The 22,653-nt window shown below is 41.5% G+C and overlaps 1 protein-coding gene across 5 annotated transcripts in view; it reads left to right on the top strand.

The window, feature by feature from the left end:
- The window catches only part of BMP2K (BMP2 inducible kinase), a 49,274-nt gene that overhangs the window by 10,299 nt on the left and 16,322 nt on the right, over positions 1–22,653 (top strand). For 4 of the 5 annotated variants that reach the window (XR_008534221.2, XR_008534222.2, XM_054632645.2 and 1 more), the window contains exons 2-14: positions 8,312–8,430; positions 8,772–8,877; positions 10,537–10,679; positions 10,967–11,088; positions 12,079–12,160; positions 12,784–12,916; positions 15,057–15,160; positions 16,591–16,670; positions 17,475–17,635; positions 18,899–19,059; positions 19,651–19,746; positions 20,412–20,593; positions 21,379–21,536. Coding sequence is in view for 3 of the 5 variants with exons in the window: in XM_054632645.2 (XP_054488620.2) it covers positions 8,312–8,430; positions 8,772–8,877; positions 10,537–10,679; positions 10,967–11,088; positions 12,079–12,160; positions 12,784–12,916; positions 15,057–15,160; positions 16,591–16,670; positions 17,475–17,635; positions 18,899–19,059; positions 19,651–19,746; positions 20,412–20,593; positions 21,379–21,536 (1,647 nt within the window). In the remaining 2 variants the exon portion in view is untranslated. Of the gene's footprint in view, positions 1–3,622; positions 3,988–8,311; positions 8,431–8,771; positions 8,878–10,536; positions 10,680–10,966; positions 11,089–12,078; positions 12,161–12,783; positions 12,917–15,056; positions 15,161–16,590; positions 16,671–17,474; positions 17,636–18,898; positions 19,060–19,650; positions 19,747–20,411; positions 20,594–21,378; positions 21,537–22,653 lie in introns of those variants that run through there. The other variant, XM_077176916.1, reaches the window with a different exon arrangement.

Raw genomic sequence — 22,653 nt, forward strand, 5'->3', positions numbered from 1 at the left:
CATTTTATGCTTTTCTCATTATTTGCTCTTTTGTTAAACTGACATCAAATTGTATGGCTGTGTTTTTAAGAGGAGGCTTTTGCTCAAGGACGTCTTTGAGTTTAGGTGGTAGTTGAGTCCTAACACTTGCATTTTCTGAGATTTCCCCAGACCCCTGAGTTTCCAGATCAGTCTGTGTTGTTCTGAGTTACCACTGTTGACTGGCTTCTTGAAACATGGGAGTTGTATGAGAGATACTAAATGATTTTGATCATCTTGATTTTGCTATCTGTTGCCATTGCAGCCTAGCTTGTTTATTTAAAATTATCAAGCTGCTTAGACTTATGAAATTTAAGTGTATTTTTTTTTAAACTGTCAAATATTACAGTGTGAAGTTTGAAATCCCAAGCACAGAAGTGCTGTAAGGTCTTGAGAGATGCTTTATAAGCAATTTGGAGTGTTCAAATATGTTCAGCATGTACCAGGTAGACATTCAAGAACTGCCTGTCCCCATGCAGGTGCCAAGCAAGTATTATTGCCTAAAATGGCTTATAATTCTGTTCATTGGTGTAAGCAGGTCAGATCTCAGATATTGTGCTGTTACAGGTTACTGGTCCCCTGTTGTTCTTAGACTGGCTAAGTCTGTATCTCAGCATGCACCTTTGGTATGGAGTTTAAACATGTGCCAGTATTTGCAAACAGCTAAAGACAGTGAGGTAAGATAATGAAAATCCTTCTTAATTATTCATATTAAGTGTTTTAGCTCTAATTCTAATCATGCTTCTGGAAGAAATGGTCAGTGAATTATGCTCTGATGTGAGGGTGAGAGAGACTGTAGGCTCTTGCTCGCGGGGAAGAGATGGGCTTCATCTTGCTCATTTGTATGTGTAAGATGCCTTGGAAAAGGAGGAAAGCAGAGACTCTTGCAGTGACATCTGCCTCAGTCTGAAGTGCCGCAGGCGTTACAAACGGCTTGGTTTGTGTCTGCGTGGCCTGGTGGCTCTTGTCTTTGTGTGGCAGCCAGAGGTGGCACCGCTCCAGGGCGCCGCGAACCAGGCGCTGGGCCGGAGCCGGGCTCTGTGTGCCGGGCTTTGTTCCCGTGCCGCGGCGGCTCGGGGGCATTCAGTGCGCTCTTAGGCGTGGGGGAGGTTGGAGAGCCCTGCTTGGCTGGGCATTCCTGGCCCTGCACATGGAAATCACAATCCCAGCAGTGATTGCAAGGAAAATGAAAGGCCAGCTAGAGAGCAACTTAGTGTTTGGTAGAGATAAGGTGTTTGTTTTCTTAACAAACTTTAAGTTGCTGGTTGGTAACTATATAGTATGGCAATTAAGTTCAGTTTCAAAAAAGTCATGCATATTGTATTTGCATATTGGCTATGGATTATCTACCTGCTGATTTAACTAATTTGTAACTATATTTGAGTTTTTTGTTTTACTGGACCTAAAATCAAGCTTTATAGAAAAAAAATTAGCGAATGACATTTGAAATTCATCTAGGATACAAAATGAGCTCATGCTCTTAACCTCACCATTGTAGAATGGTGAGTTCTGTCAAGCCTGTATGCACAGATCATGTCCTTGTTGTGGTTTTTCAGCTCACTCAGTTTTCAGGTCAGACTAAACTACAGCTGGAGCTGAGTTCAGTGAACAAAGATAGGAGATGGGGAAGACATGCAAAAGATAGAACTGCTGTTCAAAATTTTCAGGTTTTCTGTTGGTTTTTTTTTTTTTGTAAACTGTGCTAGTGGATGCTCATTGTACGTGTCTTGTGAATGTCTTGGGCGAGTTGAAAAGCTTTCTCATGAAAAGCACAGGTGAGTAAGTAGATGCTAACAGTAATTTTCATAGTAAATAAATTGAACTGTTGGTGATCTGCTGGCAGCCTTCTGTGGTCCTTTCCTTATAGACAGGAAGGAAGTATTACTTGACTTAAATACAGGATTCTATTAAACATAGTTGCAGAGTTAAATGCATTAGTTGATTTTTTTTTTTTTTTTCCAGTGAGCAGAAGGAGGTGGTGATGGTATAATACATGAAAGTAGTGCAGTGGTTGTGGCTAACTCTAAGGCAGCTTCACTGAAGATGGAAATATGGGGAGGTTTTTGGTCTTTTTCCATCCAGGTATGAGAAGGCATCAGCTTTACCCTAAGAAATAAAATATTTTGTCTTGAGTGCATAAGATGCATTCCTTGCAGGGTGTAGCAAATGCTTGGGTTTTTTGGTTTTGTCTATTTTTTAAAAGCATGCATTAAGTGAGCTTGGCAGTCCATCTGCTTTCATCTTCCTTAAACTTAGGTTACTGCAAGAATTGCAAGTGTGTTAGGGAATTTATCTGCTTTAGGAAATGGCTGTTTTTTGTTTCTCTAGAGCCAAGTAGCCGAGGCTGTCAAGCAGGGGATGCCATGGAAGCAGTAGTCAGACATGCTGGCAAGTCACCTGGATGTGGAGAAGCAGGTGGGGTGATGATGGGCTGTACTGCAGGACACAGAGCTATGTTCCTTTTGCTGTTTGCTGTGCTGAATCTTAAGCATCTCAGGGTCGGCCCTTGGGCATCTCTGGTGCATGGGTGCTAATAAATACAGAAACTTTTCACAAAAGTCTGTAGCAGACCTTAATTCAGCTTTCCCATCTCGCTCAGTCACTTGAGTGTCATGGATCCCCCAGGCAGTTGCTGGTGCTTCTGTCAGAGCTTTTTTGTGAGGTTGGCCTACAGCTGATGCTGGGAGAAGTGTCATCCAGACATGCAAGCCTGTGGCAGGGTAGCAGTGCCATTAGCAGAGGTGTGCGTGGCAGACCTGCCTGCTGTGGCTGCACGGTGTTGTCCTGCTGGGATGTGATTCACAGCTGCTGTTTTCCCAGTGCCGCTGGAGGAGTGGATGCAGATTTGAGAAAAACAGTGCTACTTGTCTAAACTAGCCCTGATAGTCAGCTTGTTACATGGTGGGAATTTGTGTGGGCAGTGGGAAAGGGAGCAGTGGTATGGCCCTTGGAATGCATTGTCTGCATGCTTAAAATAAAGTGGAGAAATGGAGTATTTTAGAAGTAGGGAGCTATTTCTGTTCTTGGTTTGGCAAATGCGGAGCTCTTGAGCTTGGGAGCAGTATCTGTCAAATCATCTTCAGGGTGGAGCTGTGTCTCAGAGCCTTGTGTTCATGACTGAGGCTCGTGGGGTAAGCTTCACTGATAATATCCATGCCCATGTGCATGCTCACAAAATTTACAGATGTACATGTAGGGAAAGGTGGATGTGTGTCTATGATTGGTGTTTGTTAACGCTGCCTTTATTGAGCTGCTTTCAGTCTCATCTTCTCATGCAGAGGTGCTTCAGGAAAGGGCAGACAGAACTGTTGCCTCCTTCTCTGGTGGAACTTGTGACAAAACCTGAACATTTCATCAGAAATTTCTCATAAGGCTTGAAAAAGGCATTTTAAGTTTCTGTTAAAGGTTACTCCCTCAACAATCACATGGTGTTTGGAATCTGATGAGAAATTTGGATGTTGGAGTTCTGTGCGTTTTTAAAGGTTTTGCTGTCAAAAACAGATGGGAAGCTGCACAGCTTTAAGAATTAAATTAATATTTTCTATGCAGAACTCGGGTGTGTTTTGTGTATGCTTTTAGTCTGCCACTCCCGCAAGTGCCCGCAATGCACCATCTGTGCTGACTGATAGAAGGCAGTGCCTCTGGAGGGAAGGACTTGCCATCCTTGTGGGGAGGAGAGAGGTTCTGGGAATTGGTACAAGTGAACCTACCCCAGTAGGATGCCAGTGGACATATAGAGTTATGGATGTTGTGGCACCATAACAGGACACCACCAGGGAAATGGAGCAGCAGCACGGAAGAGGGGGCTCTGTGATACCAGAGCAGTCATGGAAGGACTCTTGAGACCCTGAGTGCTGGTGTGTGTTTTACACACCATGAAGGTGGGAATCAAAACTGAGCTGCAGGAAACAGCTCTTGGCATGGGTTTGCCTGCAACTCTGGCAGAAAGAAGCGGACTCCAAATTCCTGGTAAAATAGCACATGGTTATATTGTTTGATGCAGGTTGAAAAAGCCTTTTTCAGTCTTCCATACAAATGGGAGATATGAAGAGCTGTTTTTCTTGAGGTTGTGCTTTTTCTTTGTGGAGAAAGACTAGTTCTTTTTAGACTTTCTTCCTAATGTCCTTTGATTTTTGGATGCTGGTTTCTTCTGTGTTGGAGTACCACAGAAGCTATAGAGGTTAGAGTTGGGGGGAAGGGAGGATGTTTGGGGTTATTTTTTGTGTGGTTTGGTGGGTTTTTTTTACATTTGGTGGGTTTTTGTTTTATTTTTGGTGGGAGTTTTTGTGGGTTTTTTTGTTTTGGTTTTGTGGGATATTTTTCTCTTGTGGAAGAAAGATGCTTAAAACATTTAATAAGGTCGTGCTGTTCTCCGTCATGGCAGACTTGCAGTAAGGTTTTATTTATTTGTATTGCTGGGAGCCTGTTTCAAGCATTTATGCTTGAACTGGTCTTATTCTGTATTTTGAGTGGATTCCTAGTCCATAAAATGGTTCTTTCCAGTGTGTTGGGCTTGCAGCTCCAGTGCTTGGAAGGCTGTGCAGTCCTGGGAGGTGTGTCCCTTCTGGAGTGAGTTGGCTCTGGCTGCAGGTCAGCCGGATCTTGAAGATGTGTCTCTGGAACTAACAGGGAGCAAACATGCACAAGTGGCCCAGGCATCAAGTGATTATCCCCGTAAGTTAGCAGTGAAAGTGTTGTTGAGTGAAGAAATTTATTCAGGACACAGATAAATGCACTGAAATAATCATTGGAGGGGGGAGTATCTGGAATGCCAAAGAGGCAGACCTGGTATTTTAAAGGAAATTAGCATATGGATGGGTAGCCTCTTCTTGCAAAATTGGGGAAGAGGAGGGTATGTGTGGGTAGATGGGTCACAGGGAGGTAATGGCACTTGAACCTGTTTCTCTGGCTTTGTGGAGAGGGACACAAGGCTATCTCCTTGACCAAGGTCATGTGAGGCTGAGGGCCTGTCTTGGCAGGGGATTTCAAATTAGAAATAACCTATCCTTTTGGTTGTTGTTGGGCTTTGTTAACAACAGCTTTACACTCAACTTTATTAAGAACAGCTTTCCACAGGGACTGTAAAGCCAGTGTGGAACTGTGCTGTGATGGAGGCAGTCAGGTTGGCCTTGGAACCCCTCTTAGGGCTCACAGCTCCAAGGCTTTGTGCCTCCAAAAACCGTCCTCCTGAACCCCAGATCATACTGAGTTGTTAAGGAAGTTCCTAAATACCTAACTGTCTGTGTTGCATAGGCACATGAGAACAACTAAGATGTGTTGGTGTACACATCTATTTCTTCTTTAATTTCAGGTTTTGAAATGTACAGAAAAAACATGTGTAAATACTGCAACTGAAAATACACTTTTGTATACTCATTAGCTTTATCAAAAACTTATTTTTGAGGATTTACTTGTCTGAATAGAAATGGATGCTAAAAACTCAGTCACTTCTCCAAAACATCCAAGTTTTAATGGATTTGTAAGGAACCATTTACAGTGTAGTAGCTGCCATTCCTGCTTCAGCTTTTACAGATGTGGTTAGTGATTGCTGTTTGTTACTCTAGAGGTAAAATCCTTCTGTGCCAGAAGTTCTCTACTGTTTGTCTGAGATTTGAATACATAGTCAAGGGTTTCACTACTTGGAGAAACAACATTTGGTGCTTTTGTATGTTTCAAAAAAATCTATGATGTAAAAAAGGCGTTGTCTATATATATACACATAATATGTGTAACAGTCTGAAAGATGGTGAAGTTGCTGGAAGATTTTTTTTCAGCCTTATTTTGTTCTACCTGAGTAAGCAAATAGGGTGCTTAGAATTCTGACAGCTCCACTGTTTCCTGGTTTAAGTTTCAGGAATGTAACATGATAAAGTGTAAATGGCATGTTGAGGCCTGTGAAATTACTCAAGGTTGACCTTAAATATACATAGGAAAAAACCAAACACATGTGGCTGATGTAGAATTTCATTAAAAACAAACAAACAAAATAACTAACCCAGAAAAAAGCCCCAGTCATTGCTGGCTAGCTGCTAAGATGATCCCAAAAGTGCGTAGTTAAGGTCACACAAAGATAGTTCAAGTAAAGAAAGGTAAGAAAGATGTGTGAGCTTTTTAAAGAGTTTAATTGTGCTAAGGATCTATTGGCTTATGTAACTATAGATTCTTTAGAAAGGCTTTTTACGAAGCATTCCAGGGAGAAGTGCAATGTGGCTGTCCTTGGGAGGATTTGAACTTCGAGTGACTTTGGAGGAAATCAGACTGAAAGAGATTAAGCTCCTTGTTGTGTTCAACACCAGAGAGCAGCTGAGCCCCACACTGCCCCGGTGGGAGGGGAGAGAGAACAGGAAGGGGAGCAGTGAGGAAACTTGTGAGCTGGGGGCAGGACAGGTCACCTAGCCTTGCTCAGGGTTGTGCCCCTTGACTCTTGCAGGAAAGGGTTTTTATAGCGGTGCTATTGGCTGATGGCAGACCATTCAAGGTCAGGAATCTGCTTCTTGCCAAACCAGGACCAGGTCTGCTTTTTCAGTCCCTCGGGTTCAACTGCTGGCTGATATCGCCACCTGATGGCAAGAGCAGCCCTAGGCTCGGCGTTTAGGGTTTTGCTGCTTTCCACTGATGGTTTCTACCTAGGCCTGTCTGCTCCGGCTACATCGGAACAGTTGTCAGGGAGACTTGAAATACAGAGCTCTCTTTTGTCCTCCTGCTAGGCAGAGAGAATTTCAAGGCTGTAAAACTGGCTTAAAAAGTCAAGAAGTGATTATTACCTTCTAATCATGAGTCTTTTGCTTTACCTGACTACTGCTTTATCTTTTTGGTCAGATATTGGTGCTTAAAAACCAGGTAGTTTTATTGTGAGGATAGTACAAAAACTATTCTGCTAATGAAGATCTTGCACATCGCTCTGGCAGAGCTCCAGGCTGGAGCCCTCTAGGATCGTTTCAGTGCCAGCTGGAATTGAGTGTTAAGAACTTGAACTGTTAAGAGTGGGTGTCCTGTGAATTTTTTAGGATGGCCCTGTGTGAACTAGGATGAGGCTGTCGAATTAAACTTGTGGTAATTCTGCTTTGAAAGCCTACCATCTCATTTGGCTAAATGAGAATTAAGTTAAATACTTAATCTTCAAGAGGAATTGTTTAATATAACTTAAGCTTCTTGAGTGGCAGTGATTATGTGGTTGTTTGCTCAAGCACATGAGATTTGCATCAAATGAGGTGCACTATACTTAAGCAACACGACTTGCAGATGCTACTGAGTACTATGAAATGTGTGCATTTCAAGTGGCTGCCTGACTATTGGAGGAGTTACTTGTTTTAATTTACTTACTTGTGTCCTGGTGGGGTACCCAAGCTCCTGCCCTACTACAGAGTTCCTGTGGTGCTGGTTGGCATTGGATCAGACAGCACTTCAGGAAAGCAGGGCTTGACATGGGCTCTGCTGTGAGGTGGATTTCCTCTAAGTGTGAGAAAGCTGTGCATGTGAGCCTTGAGGTGCTGCCAGTGTGCCTTCTTGAGCAGCAGGCAGGACTAACAGGAGGCAGCTAGAACAGCCTGCTGGGTTTCACTTTGGTGTCCTGAGCATTGGGAAGTACTTCCTGTGTAGGTTGTTTCACTTGTGTATTTCCTGCCTCTCTACCAGATTCTTCTCTACCAGTGAAGAGAGAAAAAACCCTTCTGGGGAATGGACTTGACTGTGTGGGTCCCAGTTCATGCCACTGTTGGATAAGAATGTTTCCAGTGGGAGTGGTTTTAAGAAAATGCTTAATTTCAGTGTGCGCATTGAGTGTGGTTTAAATAAAAGCACTTCTCTAGGGCTGGCTGCTTGTGCTGTCTGGGGCTCCAGGGAGGCTGTTGAGGCTAGCCTGAAAAGTCACATCACTTCTTCAGTGCTCCTCAAGACTTTTGCTAAATATTTTTATATATTAGAATGTGGGTTTAGGGAATTAATGTACCTTGACTTGATTCAGGTTTTTGAATGACTCTAAGTACTGCAGGGTTGATGTCTCAATACATGGTTGTTCTGTGCTTTATGAATTCATTTGAATGTGAAAGTGCTTTTCTAATGCTTTCATGTAATGTTGTAAGACAGTAGTAAGACTTGAATGGTTTTGGTTTTGTCATGAGTATTTGATTTAAAAGAAATGGGTTGAGGTAACAAATATTTAACTACTGAAGTGTTTGTTACTAGTCATTCAATGACCGATATAGTCTCTGTTGCTCATCCTTAGGATGTAGTGATGTTGAGTAGAGGTGTACAAGAAGCTCAAGCAGCTGCTTTTTTCACTTGTGTTCTCCAGGTGGCTTCTCCACGGTGTTCCTGGTGCGCACGCCCAGCGGGACGCGCTGCGCACTGAAGAGGATGTGTGTGAATAATGTGCCAGACCTCAACATCTGCAAGAGGGAAATCACCATCATGGTAAGAAGGCCATTGCTTGGAACTGGAGAAAGTGTCAGTTTGTAGTGTACACCCAGCAAATGCCTCTCCGGTGTTACTAGGCACCTTTTGATTTTGATGCTGTGCTCCTGATTTTCCACCAGTACTTACAGAAACTAATGCTGGCTTTAGGGTTGGTGCATGATTTATTTCTCAAGGAATTGAGTATGTATTTGATTCCTCACATGAAATGTGTATACTGACTGTTTGGTCAGTACGTCTGGTTCCCAAGCAAAAGGACTTTCTTCCAGTGCTGTAGTGGCAACTGAAAATTGCTCTTTGTTTTCTCAGTACTGAAGTGTAATATCCATTTTCTTTTTCAGAAAGAGTTATCTGGGCACAAGAACATAGTGAGTTATTTGGATTGTGCTGTAAACTCACTAAGTGATAATGTGTGGGAGGTGCTCATCCTCATGGAGTACTGTCGAGGTAAGAGTCCTCGCCTAGGTATACAGAGGATAAAGTTTGTACTATCACCTGTGATTTTGATTAAAACTATTCCCTTGATATAGGAGGTTAACATGTATGTTTCTCAGCTGGAATCCAGGTAGTTTCACTCTTCTGCTGGCATTGCTACCTAGGACTGTCTAAATTAAATCTTTGCAAAGCTTTGTAATTAGATATGGTTACAAACAGGGAAATTAATTCTCTATGTATGAAGTGCAGTTGGGCTGTTCTGCTGGTGGTGCTAAGCAACAGGTGTCTGGAATGTAACTCAACAGGAAGGATTAGCAAATTTTCACCACTTTGCTTCCTCTGCTATTTTTGTTCTAGATGACAACATTGAAGAAGCTTCACCTGACAGGTGATTTCCTACAAATAGACGTAGTGAAGTTCAGGTTGATAGTGCTGTCCAGAAAGATGTTAGCCACGTGTTCCTGCTTGACAATGTAACTTTGTTTGAAACAAACCTAAGTCAGGGACTGTCTGTTTTGTGGTTCTGTTCCCCTCAGTTCACATATGTAGGGTATAAACTTGCCAATGAATTTAACTTGTGAATTTTGTCTAAAATCTAAGGAGACTGGGTGCTGGCCTCCTAGTACGAGATGGTGGTTAACCCAAGTAATTGGTGATACTCTGCAACAAGTGCTGCAGCACAAAGTAAATACTCCTGGAAAGAAGCCTCCCATGGTCTGTACTGCTTGACCAATACTTTGAGCTGAGGTGTATGTGGGTTATATTTGCAGTATAAGTAGTGAGCCTTACAGTTTGTGCAGTCTGTACCATGAGGAGCCAAAGACCATATAGATTAATGTAGATTTTGGGGAATGGATTAAGGAGAACTTGAAAACTAATGGCCACATTTTTGGCCCTTTACCCTGCTTGTATGGATGAACTTCTGTACCATTCTGGGAGCTCAGTTCTGACTCACTATTGGTGGTACTGTTTCCCTAATGGCCCTGGTAAATAACCCTGTGGATGTCAGCTGTGATACAACTTGACAATGGTAGGCTTCCTGTGTTGTAAGCATCCTTGTTTGACAGAATGCCCACCAAGGGCCTGCTGTGTCTCTGCAAGAATCCTTCTTCATCTCTGTGTGCAGTGAGCATTGTGGTAGGAAGAGCTTAGTGGTGTCTGGTACAATTACTGCAAGGAGCAGGGAAGTATTGATTGCCAGTCTTAAAAGAAACCCTATGGAAAGGGAAAAGGAGGTCTTCTTCCTTGGAGGATGAGTTCAGGACTTTGTTTCCCTCCTTCCCTGCTTCCCCTTTCTTCCTCCTTTGTCTCCCAGAAAGACAGAGAGGGTGTTCAGAGAATGAATTCACTTAACAGCATTTGGGTTGTAGATCCTAATGCAAGAGAAAGTTTTGAGGTGACATATTGTTGTGATGGGTTCTTTTTTTGTGTTTGCAGCAGTTGGTTTCAAACACATTTCAGCCTCAGGGACTGGATTGTTTTCATTTGAGCCAATAATTTTTCTCTTTAGGGTAATACAGGAGTGTGCGGTTGGGAAACAAGGTTTATTTTGTTCAAATACAGTAACTGAGGAAAACTTTCCTGCATCATATTTGTGGACTTAATGCATATAACTCTTTACTTCTGTACCTGATAGGAATTACTTGAAAGAGATTTCTCCTGTTTCTTTAGCTGGGCAAGTTGTGAACCAGATGAACCAGCGTCTGCAGACAGGCTTCACGGAGCCAGAAGTAATGAGGATATTTTGTGACACCTGTGAAGCTGTTGCCCGGTTGCATCAGTGCAAAACACCTGTAGTTCACCGGGATCTCAAGGTATGACCTTCACTGTAAGAAAATCTAGGCTAAAATCAGGGATCTGCTTGAAGAGGGTTGAGGGTATGGGAGAGATTTCTGTAAGACAGGTTTCTAGTTGGGAGCTTGTTGTTGGTGAAGCTATAAACAGACATTAACTATAGGACATCATCTATTGCTAAAACAAAGTTTAGCAGTTGATTTTTGGCAAAACTTCATGTTTGTGTGTGAGAACATGGAGTAATGCTTAACCTGGAAGTTCATGCTTTTATGTTAACCCACCTGTTGTGTGTTGGTTTTCTTTGAAGGTGGAGAATCTGTTGTTAAATGATAATGGGAACTATGTTCTCTGTGACTTTGGCAGTGCCACTAACAAATACCTGAACCCTCAAAAAGATGGTGTTAATATGGTTGAAGAAGAAATTAAAAAGTAAGTTCACTTTTAGGTGATCTGTCATAAGCAATGACTGTGCTGCCAGGAAACTCCATGTATTATAGTGTGGTGTGCATGTATCACTAATAAATTGAAATTAATAGCTGATTTGGAATTAATTTTGGCATAAATACAGTAAAAAACTGCAAGTATTTGATAAGATTTCCTCCATTTATTCACAGATTGTTTTTCAAAGCTGTGATTCTTAAGAATAAAGCTGTTGGCAAAAAGCATGCTGTTGTGAAAGTAAATTGTTCAAAAATATAGGTCTGGCTCCTGGCCATTTTAGGAGTTGGATATTTTTCATTTGTGCTTTTTTAATACTGCTAAGCAAATACTTGCTAAGATACTTGCTTGATTGTAAAGAAGTACTGCAATGCATTTATGCTGAGTCTCATTTGCAGAGTATGGTCCATGTCCAGTCTCCTGAGACTGATCAGAAAAATATTTCAACTTTTCTTAGACACACTCGTTGAAAACATGTATTATTTTGATTTTGCTCTTCTGGCCTAACTGCTGCAGAGGGGTAAATACAGGCTGCTTGTTTTCAAGTCATGAAGTGATAGAGGCTTTTTCCATCTCTGAAGTATTTGAACTACCAGCTGAGTTGTTTTGGAGTGTTTTTTAAAGTGTTCTGAAGTCTGCATTCTGCATATCCCATCAGTGTGGGATAGGGAGAGCCCTTGTAGGACTCAGCAGTCATTCCCCTCAGGCTGTGTATTCACAGTTACTCTGGCAAAAGTCTGCTTTGGGGCAATAACACTAAAAGCCAACTTAACCTGACTTAATGCTTATTTTTGTGTATGATAGTTCATACTGCTGCTCCAGATATTTGTGATGCTGCAATGCACTAATGATGTGCATCATGCAAGACAATTCCAAGCACATGTCTGAAACTTGTGTGGTTGGTGTGTGCATGGTGGATCAGGAAAACACCCTCTCACTTGTGATGCTAGATTTTTAGCTATGTCCTCTCTATGTTTCTAGGTACACTACACTATCATACAGAGCTCCTGAGATGATCAATCTATATGGAGGAAAACCCATTACTACCAAGGCAGATATCTGGGTAAGCAAAAAATTGGATAGTATGATCTATGGGACTGGTAAAGGAAGGGGGAATTAAAACCAGCATTGACTGACTGAAAAACTAATTATTGGAAAATTAAACATGTTGGGCAGCTATAGAACACAACAGTAGAAGTGTCTTGGGTAGTTAGATTTTTGTAAATAAAATAAATCCCATGTGTTTTTTTTTTTTTTTTAATTTAAAGGAAGGGGGATGTGATTTAGAGCATCTCTTCTTATGCTGGCTCTGGTTTCTCCTTGATAGCCCCCAGTGATTTCTTATGGAAACCTGTTGCCAGCATGATTAAGAAAGGTATTTTTAGTAGTTGATGAACAGACAAGGACTAAGACAGGAAATATAGTGCAAAGAGTCATGACATGACGCTGAGAATGCAGTGCTTGGTGTGCTCTGGTTTGTACTGGGTGTGCTACAGGAATCAGAGCAAGAGCAAGTGTTTTAAGAGCAGCTTTGTCCCATCAGCTCATCACATCAGCTGTCTTCCAAAGTGCAGCTCCCACACAGCATGTGAACATCTCTGTGGCCAGGGGGCAGCGTTGTTAGTGCTGCCCTGTGGTAGCAAGGGCTTTTCTCATCCCCTGACAGGGTTTGTGTTTCTTTTACAGGCACTAGGCTGCTTGCTGTATAAGCTGTGCTTCTTTTCCCTTCCCTTTGGAGAAAGTCAGGTGGCCATTTGCGACGGGAGCTTCACCATCCCAGACAGCTCGCGGTACTCGCACAGCATGCACTGCTTGATCAGTAAGTACACAGGCACTGCAGCAGCCCCTCCAGCTCACCAAGCCAGCAAAGCACAGCTCTGAGCTGCTGCTCAGCACCTCTGCTGTCAAACCCTGCCACCTCCAGCTGTGCCTCTCAACTCCCCAAGAGCCCTTGAAGCTCAAGGGAACCCTTTGGTTTCTCTGGGACTCAGGGATGATTTTTTTTTTTTCTTTGGGTGTTGATAAATCCCAGAGGAATAGGGGGAATGCCAAGACTGCTTCTCTTTATTGTTTAGCTCTGTTGATTAATATTTTTTTACCCTTAAGTGTGTGTTTTCTGTCCAAGTTGTGCAGTTGTGCTTAGATAAGTTTGAAGTGCTGCTTTAGCATAGCAACATCAGTGTGCTGAGATTAATTTCACTGGGGACAATTTTAATAGTAGTTGCATGGTTTATACTGGAACAAAAATCTGCGATGTTTTGCGCAACCCCAAGTGTCAGACTTGAGCTCTGGCAACAGTTTGGAAGCACTAAGTGTGTTAAGGAAAATTTTGGACATGAAGCAGTTCTGAGGCTTGTGATTTATCTGTTACCCAGACACAGATGTGGGAACTAATATTTAGAGTAATCATCAGTATTGTCCTTGTTTTCAGCTTAGAGTGGGCTCCCTTGAAAGAGTGAGATGGACAGCATATGAAAAATTCACAAGGTTTGAATAGGAGCTCTTATAAGTCTAAGCTATGGATGTGTTGTTGACCACATAGCTTATGCTTTTATGTAATAAGCAATACCAAATCCCAACTACTTTTTTTGAGTGCACATTCATAATTGAGAAACAGCAGTAATGATAGTAAGCACTTGCCTTCTGCCAGTACTGACAAAATGAGATGAGTTTTCAAAGGACTTAAGTAGTTTTCTCTGTCACTGTGTTACTTTTTTTGAAGAAAAGTATGGGTTTTAATCCTTTCTCCTAGGTATGAATGCAGATTTTTTTAATTCAATGAATGGCTGTGCCAAGATGAGCAGTACTGACATGGAATATATCTGGGTGATGCAGAATGTCCTTATGTAAACTTCCCTTCTTTCCATTTGGAGTGGAAGTCATAAAAAGCTGCACTTGGTCATAAAAGGTATTTCAGGGACTGTGGCTTCATCTGAGCTCTTTAACAAGGCAGTGACTGGGGAGGAAGAAGCTGAAGGTGCCCCACCCTATGAGTTTAACATTTCACAATCAAGTGGCAGGAGTCACTTCAGTGAGTGTTCTGATTCCATGTCATGGTGCTGCAGCTGAGTGCTGGAATCTCTTATTTTGTAAAATCTCTTAAAAATTAAACTTGCACTGAACTATACAGGACATGAAATAATAACTTTGTGTAAAATTCTAGGATCTGTCTGATACTGTTTTTCAACCCATGGAGGATTTTTGTAAAATGACATGGTAGGTTGGCTGTTCTACTGAGCATTTGTGCAAGTGTACTTCTCTTTGCTCATCAAAAGTGAGCAGTTTAATTTTCATAGTGTTCATTTACTTCATAGCAGAATATATTTTTAGAGGCCTAAGTTTTTTAGAAGGTGTATTTGACTGTTTATTTATGTTCTCTGGTTATCTAGGCAAGATTGCTGGATTATATATACTGTGTTATATTTGATTTCTTGGAAAAACAACAGACCTTTTGATTTGGGAAGCAAGTGTTTAACAGGGAACATGAGGAATTTTGTCTTGTCAGGGAAAGGTCCTTTTATTCATGAAACTGTATTTTTTTATATGCAGAGTTGTTCATAGTCAATGAAACCTACAGAGAAAAGACTGATGTAGTAAGATGTGTCAATCTTGCTTTAGCTACATTGAATTTTGTGTTAATCCTGGAAAATGTTAGTGCAGTGAGTTGGTTTTGTGCTGTTTCTCTCTGCAGTTACTAATTCCTACTTCACTTAAGTTCCCTTTTGCACAGCTGTGTCAGCTTATCGAGCAGCATGCATGTTCTGCAATTGTTTTTTGACCCTATAAACTATTTGACTTGACAAAAAATATTAAAACAAGTCTCCCACACCCAAGATAACAGTGCAAATGACTCTTGGTGGTAAGCTGATTTGGTGCAACTGCTGAATTTTTTCCTTGCTGGTAGCTGTCTCAACAGCTTTTTGTGATCTAGCAGCGATAAGTCTTATCAATTTTTGCAGGATATATGCTTGAACCAGATCAAGAGAAGAGACCTGATATCTTTCAAGTATCTTACTTTGCCTTTAAAATTGCCAAAAAGGAGTGTCCAGTGTCTAATATAAATGTAAGTACTCTTGACTTTCCTTGTATTTTCAGTGTTTTATGTAGGTAATATTGAGAAGTCAGTGAGAGGAGCTGAAAGATCACATCAGTTCTTGTCACATGCCTGGTTCCTGAATGTAACACAGAGCAGAGAACATGTCAAGCTCCTGTTGTGTACACACAGTATGAGTAAATAAAATATAAATTAAAACATCTCTGTAAATAAAATATGTTCTTAATTGTGAGGGCATAGCTCTGTGGGCTATATTGATACCATTCCAATACCTGGCTTAGGATTTTAGCCATTAGTAATCTCTTAACACAATCAATATGAAATAGACAGATATTAACCTTGTTGACAGTAGAAGGCTTGAATGCTGTAAGTGGAGTGTCAAGAGCCATGTAGTTTGCTCTTGGATAAACCCTTTGCTTAGGCATCCTTAGTAATTGGGTAGTCCATTGGAAGGACTCCAGGGAGCTGGAAAGCAAACAGAGCAGTACTTGAGTCAGCCTGCCTTCTTAGCCTTGCTTTCTGTGGGGGTCTGAGCTTGGTCTCCAACATCACTTGTTCACAGATATAATTATGTCTGTACTACTAATGGGGACTTTAGCTAATGTTGAATATTATAAAGTGTCTCTCAAGGCAAGCATCAGGAAAAATCCATCTCAAAATTGAGTTTGCAACAAGTATTGGTTGTAGCAATCTCTGTCTTCAGAAGCAGACCAATGAATTTTCTGAGATCCCTTTGAATTTCTTTTTTTCCTTTATTGTTGTAGAAGGATGTCCTCAGTAAATTCAAGCATTGCCTTTTGGCCACACAGATTAAAATAAACCAGGAAGTCATTAAATACTTGATAATTAACTGTCTCTGTTTGTGACCAGATTTAGATTTGCATTTGTTATGTGCACTTGTCATGAGAGAGGATTGGTGGCCTCCTTTGCCCCAAACTGTTATATTTCTCACAAAACAGTCTAGGTGATGCGGAATTGAGGAATGTGTTTCATGTGGGGGTAAGGTAAAAGCCCATCAAAGCTTTGGTGCTGCATGGTTTTCTGGAATTTGTGTTGTGGTGGAAGAGCGGTGTGTGCTAAAAACAGTTTTCCTCCAAAGATTGGTCTTTGCTTTAGAGCTTGACGCCGAAGTGAGTGTCTGTTCAGTCCCACAAAGTGTTTGGAGACCGTGTTGTACCTTATGGTTGATAGCTGGCAGTGTACCTGAAGTGAAGCAGCTGACAAAAGTCAGACCAGTCAGGTGCCGCTTTACTTCTGCCACACACTGAGAGGATGTAGAGATACTGATAAGGTAAACCCTTTTCAGGTACAACTCTGAGTTCTGCATGAGGCCTTGGCATGTGGAGGTCTCTAATCCAAGTATTCCTCTTCAATATGTAACCAATTTTTTTCTTTCAGGATTTTGTTTTTTTAATTTATTCAAATTTGTTTTTCCCAAGAATTCTCCTGTCCCCTCAAGTCTTCCTGAACCCATGACAGCTAGTGAGGCAGCTGCTAGAAAAAGCCAAATAAAAGCAAGGTGAGCAGCGGATGTGACTTTTCTTTCTCCTAATATTGTTAAGCTACGTGTTTGTTTAAAATCTCTTTTCATACGCTTGTGGAGAAATGAGGTGTTATCTCAGTAGAAGTCATTAGATAAACTGTGTTTCTAAGAGCTTCAAGTCTGTTTGGATTTCACTCCTTTGCTTTATTCATTATATTGAGAATCCATGGAGGGGAATTGATATTTGGAAAGTAAATAGGTTTTGTTAATTGTTTTTGAGAAATTGAAATTTTTATGGAAAAAGGTTCACTTTTTTTGTCCTTGTTAATAAAAACAAACCCAAGCCCATTGGAATTCCTCTGCATGCTTCTGATTTCTGCTATGATCTAGTGTGTATGCACATAAGGCTGATGCTGGGTAAATCCTTTACCCTTTCTTTCCTTGTTAATGGAAGGTATTTGGATTTGAATCTGCCAGCATGTGTGACTCAGATATTTCTACATTCAGTTATAATTATCAGCTTCATTTGCAAAAAAAAGAGGAACAAAAACCTAAGAAATTCGTAGCAGTAGAAATAATTTGATCCAACACATAATGCTTTCCTTTCTCTTATTTCTTGTACATATGAACAGTAGTCCTGTTTCTAATTGTAGTGTTGTGGACTCAAGCACAGGACTGGAGTTTTAGGGAATGAATTTTAAGGTACTTACATGCAGTGCTGAAGTAGAGTAGCACATTATTGAGACATAACTCAGCTGTTAAGAGATGTACTGTGTCAAATTTGAAGTAAAATATTTGTCTTTTCATCAAGTATCTTACATGGGAAAATTGTCCCTTCAGAATAACAGATGCTGTTGGACCAACAGAAACCTCAATTGCACCACGACAAAGACCAAAGGCCAACTCGAGCACTGCCCCTTCCAGTGTGCTGGCGATCCAGAGCTCAGCAACTCCTGTCAAAGTACAAGTTCCTGGGGAATTTGCTAATCGTGGGCAAAAAGGTAACTTCAAGTCTGAGGATGGACCAAAATAAGGAAGCAACTCTGCCTCTCTTCTTCTTCTTGCTCTACTAGAGATAACATTTACAACTCAGTTTTATTGGTCATATTTTTTTACATACCGAAAAACAAATTTTCATTTCTGAAAGATTCTGACTGTGTGAGTTGTAAATTTGAGGTGCCGCAAAAATTAAATTCAGACTGAGAAGTGCAAGTGTTTTTCCCTTGTGCTTAACACTGGTTTTTCAATGAACTCACCCACTGTAGACAAAGGTTCACGCTTATTTTGACTTGTGAATAATTCACAAAAAGTACATGGCCCTTCTGTATCAAACTGGGTTTTTTATAGCAGGAAGCATATTCTCCTGTGCCTCAAGAAGTCATGAGATAGCACCAATAGGTTGGTGATATTTGTAGGCTGGAAACAGGTCACTTCTTTCATGACTGACAGATTCATTCTACATGGCACTGTGGGTGCAGTAGGAATTAGGGAAGACTCATGCAAGTGAAATGGGTTTTTGAAGAATCCTTGTTCTTTTTCTCATTCAGAAAGAGTTATGGCTGTGATAAATATTCACTGAAATAGCTGACATTTATACCTAGAGCACTTTGTAATTGCATTTTATGCTGTTATGTGCCTGCTGCAGAAAAAGAAAGAGTAGTTTCAGCAATGGTATTGGAAAAGTCTCAAAAGGCCTCTGAGAATGTTTGTGTCCCACATATAAGTGCTTTTTACTAGGTGGGATCCATGTAACATCCAGCTTGAAAAGCTTTATCTCTTATGACAAGGAACAGATCATTCACAGGCACTTCAGAATGTAAAACACATTGTGGCAGAGAAATTTATGGTAGCACCTGTCTCTTAAAAGGTGCAAAACCAGTTGAGTGGCAAAATTCATCAGGTGTTCTGTTTAAGGGAGTTTGATGGATGAGCCAATAGTTTCCTTAGGGGGGAAAAAACCCAACCCTCTGTGTTGAACATATGCTTTGAGGTAAGGGTTTGAGATCCTGCAGTGTGTAACTTAAATGCTGGTAAAGCAGAAGTCTGGAACCCAGCTTGCTGTCATGAGTTTGGTGGAAGCTTCCAGCATCTTGCATGTAGAAATGGTTCATTTGCAGGCCTGGAATTACTTGCAAAGAAGTCAACTTGGTATCTGCCAGGTGTCCTGGTTGTCAGACTGGGAAGAGATTTTGACAGACAGTGTCAGCTTGAGGTGAAAAACAGCCAGGGAGAGCTCTGGATGTCATTAGTGTTGTCTGTCACAGGAACCACTCGACCAGGGAATGGACAAGATATCTCACAATCCCAAGGGACCACTCCCCAGCAGCACAGGGTCCTCCAGCAGCTGCAGCAGGGAGACTGGAGACTGCAGCAGCTGCACCACTTGCAGCACCAGCCCGCCATGCAGGATGCTTATATCCAGCAGGTACAGTCAGAGCTGTTAGACAAGTGTTGGAGACTTATTGTGTGTGTTCATAACCCTTGAGATCATCCAACAATTCTGCTGTTGCTGCCTGTACTTTTCCAGCTAAAACAGCTCCTGATCCTTCTTGCTTTTGCTTTGTTCCTTCATTGGCCCTGTAATGTTTGTCTAAAAAGTTGCTTGCCTTGTGCTGTGTTCTTGCAGTTTGACCCTGAATTCCATCTTGCTTGGCATTTTGCCACTGTGTGATTTAAGACTTTACCCACGTGTAAAGGAGCTCTGGATACATGTTAGGTGTGATTATAGGTGATGATGTTGTGCTTGCAGTAGATGGCTCTACATGCACCAGTGAAGAATATGTTGTCTGATTTTTTTGTTAAGAATTGGCTGGAGAGTGGAGGAAGGAAAAAGCTTCCAAACAGAGTGATTCAAGTGCAGTGACTGAATTGCAAGCTGGTTCTTGATTATATGATTTCTTAATTAAAAAATGCTGTGCAGTCATAAATGTGATAGTCAGAAGAAGCATTAATTAAAATACCTGCTTATTTCTGAGGCGGCATCATTACTTTCTAAAGCTATTTTTTGTCTTTCCAGTATCACCAAGCAGTGCACCAGCAGATGGTCCAGCAGCAGCTGTTGCTGCAATCTGTGTACCAGCAGCAGCCTGCCCAGTCACAGTATCCTGCCATGGTAAGTCACAGAGATAGTACAGTCTTAAAATACGGCCTGTGCTTGTAAATCTACTCTTGTGTAGATGCAGTAAGAGAAGTTACACTGAGCTGTGGACATGGTAAATAGCATGCGGTTTGGCATCTAAAATAATAATTAGTTGGTGGGAAGTTAATCCAAACTAGCTTGTCTGGAGTTGCACTTGTGTATTAATAATAGGATGGGATCTATCTCAAGTTTCATAAGGTCTGTCTGTGCTCATTTGAAATGTACTTGGTTGATGTCTCCAGTACTAGCCACAGCAGCAAATACATGTTACACAACAGAGTGAAGATCCAATTCTTACTTGAAAAGCAAAATAGCTAACTGCCATAGTCTGTTTTGTAAAGATCAGGAGAAATTGTCTGGAAATCTTGTATTAAGATTTAAGAATGGAGTATGATGAGCATGCAGTTAGTAGTGCTGCAGTGGCATATATTTGGGTTGCACTAATGACAGAAATGTAAGTGGTAATAGGCTGGAAAAGAGAAGCAGTCTCCCTGAGCTGTTGGAGTGGTTTCTCTGCACCTTTGTGTTCTGGAAGGGTGGTGGTGGCTGTGTGTGGCTGCAAGAGCAGCGCTGATAGTTGGCAGAAGAGTTTCAGCCAGCCTGTGCATGTTGTGGTAACACAGCCCTCATCTCCTCAGGTGCAGCAGTACCAGCAAGCTCTCCTGCAGCAGCAGATGCTGGCTCAGCAGCGGGCACAGCAGGTGCAGTCCCCTGAGTATATCACTTCTCCACAAGATTTTGCACCAGCCTTAATCTCCTACCCCAGGTCATTCCCAGTGCATGGTGGAACAGTGGCAGATCCTCCCTACCCTACAAACAGGTAAGAATTGTGGCTTAGCTGAGCCTGGGGGTTACTCCTGGCTTACATTGCTAGTTGTGGTGAGCACTGCCAAATCCTTTTCTTAGAAGTTACTTGCTTTGGTATTAAGAGATTACTTAGAGCAGTTGGACAGTGGGTGTTCAGTGGTAAAGGATATTTTGGGAGCAAAGGGAGACAGTTTGTTAACAGATGAGCCTGGTATAATTTGTAAAACTATTTCTTCCAGTATTTCTTGTTCACAGATTTAATCCAGGAACTGACTGCTAACCGCTTTGCTTGGGGTGGTCAGTGGTCCCTGTTGAATGAGGTTATGTGCATCTGAAAGGAGTTCCAAACACCCTGTTGAGAGCAGCTTTGTAGTTGGCCTTGATGTGCTAGGGCTGCCAACTCCTGTGCTCAGAGGTGTGACCTGAATATGTAACACCAAGTATGCATCAGAGGGTATACAGTCCCTGAGGAGTGGCCCTCAGACCTGCCTTTGCATAATAAATTATGACTTTGGCATTAATTCTTTTGAAAAGCAGTGTATGTAATAAAAAATCCCCTTCCTTTCTGACTTAAAAGAACCTAGAGATCTGTCCAGTTTCACTGATGTTAGAAACCAGGTTATATATATGTCTAGGTTCCTATTAGGCTTCTTTTAAATCAGCCTTCAGCTTTTTTGGGATGAGCTCTTAATTGCTTGTGTGTAGGACTTGGCATTGTGAAGCATGTCTCAGATTTTGACCCTGATAACCAATCCTATCATGTTTCTCTTTATTTGCTTCTTTGAACTGACTCTACAGGTCAGGCATTCCTGATGCTGAAGCAATTGCCAGTTACCCCAAGCAGAACATCAGTAACCCACCTGATATGTCAGGGTGGAACCCATTTGGAGAGGACAATTTTTCCAAGTTGACAGAGGAGGAGCTGCTGGACAGAGAGTTTGACCTGCTAAGATCAAGTAAGGGACGCTTGAAGGCTTACTTTGCTTCCCAGTAAATGAGGGCTCTGTGGTTGCTCAGCAGTTCCAGCACCTGCCTGTCTGAGGACCGTGCAGGCTGTGTACAGAACATTCTTTCTGAGCATTTGAGGGCACAGTTGGGCCTGTCTTCCTCTCCTTTTCCTTTTTGAAAACACGTGCAATAGGAACTCACCGTCTGAAACTGGTAGTTACTGGCTCAATTACTGCAAAAATGGTAGTATCTTAGCTCTTCTACACTGCTTGTGTCACCTGCATTGCCAAGAGGCTCTCAACAGCAGAGGTATGTTGTCAGATGGGAAGAGAATTTTGGCTGCTTGCTTTATTCCTTTCCAGCTTTTTTCTTGCACACCAGAGCAGAAGATGGTGTGGGTCTGATATGTCCTTTGAAAATGCCTGAGAGAAAATTGATCTATTACATTATGTTAATGTTTTGTACTGTCCTTTTTGAGTGGCTACATGTAAGGGCTGGTTTATTGTACTGATATGGCAATAGCTGAATAAACTTTTTCCTCGTGAAGTCAGTTATCTCCATGGTTTTTACTTGGAATTACCTTCTGTTCTTAATTGCTGAACACATGCTTGTTAGTTGCTCTTCCTCTAACTGGCTTTGTTGAGATCAGATTTATTAGTGGGACTTGGAAGATGTGACAATGTTAAGAAACAGATTGTATATGCTTGGCTGTCTATCAGCAAGTTGCTTGCAATTAAAAGTATAGTAAAGTTGATTTTTGAGTAACTGGAAATAATACCTTTGCCTTCAGTTGAGTGTTTTTCCTATTGGATGTGCACTTTACCTGTTAATCCTTTAGGAAAGTGACTGGGTGGGTTTGTTTGTGAGACTCTGGTTGTTAGTTTTCCCCTGTATCCTGTGTGGATTGAATCAGATTCCTGTTTTTGAGTTGGGAATGTAGGCTGCACACATTTTACAGTCAAATGTCTCTCTGGTAGCTGGGAAAAATAGCTTATATACTAGCTGAAACTTAGCATTCCTTCCAAGTCCAAGTTAAGGATTGGATTCAGTAGTAGAATAGAATATCTGTAAGCAAGCTTCTTCCAAATGTGGCCCTTAGTTTTTTGCACTTGTGAATCTGGAGCA

This window comes from Agelaius phoeniceus, chromosome 4, assembly GCF_051311805.1.
Source record: "Agelaius phoeniceus isolate bAgePho1 chromosome 4, bAgePho1.hap1, whole genome shotgun sequence".
NCBI lineage: Eukaryota > Metazoa > Chordata > Aves > Passeriformes > Icteridae > Agelaius > Agelaius phoeniceus.